This window comes from Diospyros lotus, chromosome 10, assembly GCF_014633365.1.
Source record: "Diospyros lotus cultivar Yz01 chromosome 10, ASM1463336v1, whole genome shotgun sequence".
Lineage (NCBI taxonomy): Eukaryota > Viridiplantae > Streptophyta > Magnoliopsida > Ericales > Ebenaceae > Diospyros > Diospyros lotus.
The window spans coordinates 9075378-9077454 of record NC_068347.1 but is presented as its reverse complement, the minus strand read 5'-3'; the positions used below and the strand labels follow the sequence as shown (position 1 = coordinate 9077454).

The following is a 2077-nucleotide window of genomic DNA, read 5'->3' as shown; positions in this document are numbered from 1 at the left end:
GGTTATATCATCGTATCGATTATACCATATCCGTGTCTGACCGATTATATTAACTGAGACTTACCTACATATATCCTTTGCTAAGATACGTCAGTTTCCTATATCGATCATGAACCGATATATATATCCGATATATAAAATGTTATTTGCTATAATTGACAGGGGTGGTGATTGTGGGATATTTGTTCTCAAATGGATCTGAACTTTACAGATCTCATATGCTTTTGCAGGATCAGATGCACTGGATTTTGTAGCCGAGGTGTCGAATATAAACCAATACCAATTGACTGAGATGTCGACTTCCTCAGTATTAGTCGGTTAACAAACATCGGTTAGTTAACTGATATGAATTCACCGATATTGTTTTCCCCATAACTAATTTCTTAACTTTCAAGATTGGATTACAACAAGTTTGGTGACCTGTAAGACATCCTTTATATGTGATATCATTGGTTTGCAATGTATTATGTGGATAATATTTCCACAGATACATCAGTTATGTTTCATCGGTTTGAAATCGATACCCTTTTTTCGATATCCTCTTCTTGATATTTCGTCGGCTAACACACATCACACATCGGTTAAGTAATCGATATCGATTCCATAAGACAAGAAATTCGACAAATACTACAATAATGGTGCCTGTTACATTGTTGTTCTTATTAAAATATTGGCCTTTTTAAATGTTTGAAATTACTGAATGTATGTTAGACGACGTTTATGACAACAAAGTTATTGGATTAGAGCAAGTTTGGCGATTGTGACCAATTAGACCACAACGATTGCATTTTACCCTCCTCTTCTCTTCACCGGCTGAGGGAATTTGACAAATCTGACGTCTTCCACGTTTGCGTCTACTTGCCGGCGGTAGCAATTTAATAGATGCAATTTTCGCCGGCACAGTCCAGTCGACTTGGCTGCCCAGAGGCATTATCGAATCGGCATAGGCACACAGCAGAGCTTCTGTTTGATAGTATGAGGAGCACAAATTATATGGGTGAATATTGCGTGAACGTGCACCAGCCAGGGCATGACCACATGGCAATTTGTAGAAATCAAACACTCTACAAGTGCAAGTTCTCACCTTCAAGTCCACAATACCCCCAAAGTGACCATCATGAACATTGAATCTATACATATCAATCGGTTCTAGACACCAATACTGGGATAATGCCAATCTTTTGCCTATTTCTCCCTCAGCCCAAGCTGTTATATATCCACCCATTTTACTAGCATCATCCCGTCTCTCATAAAACCATTATTGCAGCATATTCCTGATATACTCCATCAAACATTAAATCGGCAATTTACACGCATCTGCCAGAGCTGCATTGAGGCATTCCGCAATGTTTGTGGTCATTATATCAAACCTTTTGCCATCCGAATATGCACTTGCCCAACGACTGAAACTAGCCTCTCTAAGATAGGCACCGATGGCTAGAGCATATCTCTCGAGCTCAATAAAGTATTCATTAAATTCTGATTATCGATATGCCTTTGTAGCCTTGTAGAACAGAGCATGCACATTTTCCTTTTTGAATTTAGCCTTTACGTTTTGGCCAATATGATATATACATGAAACGTGCAATGAGTTAGGGAACACAGTCATGACTGCCTTATGGATGCTCTTGTGCCGGTCAGACACAAATATCAAATCAGGTATATCATCACCAAGGGCAGAGCGCAATTTATTGAAGAACCATTCCCATGAGGCATCATTCTCAGAATCTCCGACTCGCCACACTATAGGATAAACATGATTGTTACCGTCTTTGCACGTGGCAACAAACAAACTACCAAGATACTTGCCCTTAAGGAAACAAGCATCCACTGCAATGACAGGCCGCATCTTGCTATGAAATTCGGCAAGGCATGCACCAATGGCCATAAAAAGGTACTTTAATCTGTTCCCACTGTCACTCTCGAATTCTGCAATAGTCTTGGGGTTATTCAACTTCAACATGTACAGATAAGATGGAAGCAACTGGAATGATTCCTCCGCACCCCCCTGATAATGTCCAAAGCCTTTTCTCATGATCTCCATGCCTTTTGATAACTTATGTTGACCTCAAAGTCC

General features: G+C 39.8%; 1 protein-coding gene across 1 annotated transcript; it reads right to left on the bottom strand.

Annotated features, from left to right (window-relative positions):
* Positions 1–718: 718 nt before the first annotated feature.
* Positions 719–1225, bottom strand: LOC127811082 (uncharacterized). The gene has a single exon (XM_052350793.1). It carries the CDS (start codon positions 1223–1225, stop codon positions 719–721), a length of 507 nt encoding a protein of 168 aa, XP_052206753.1.
* Between the last annotated feature and the right edge of the window lie 852 nt (positions 1226–2077).

Excerpts from the sequence above, each read along its gene's own strand:
- LOC127811082 (XM_052350793.1), bottom strand. The coding sequence starts at position 1,225 with ATGGGTGGATATATAACAGCTTGGGCTGAGGGAGAAATAGGCAAAAGA.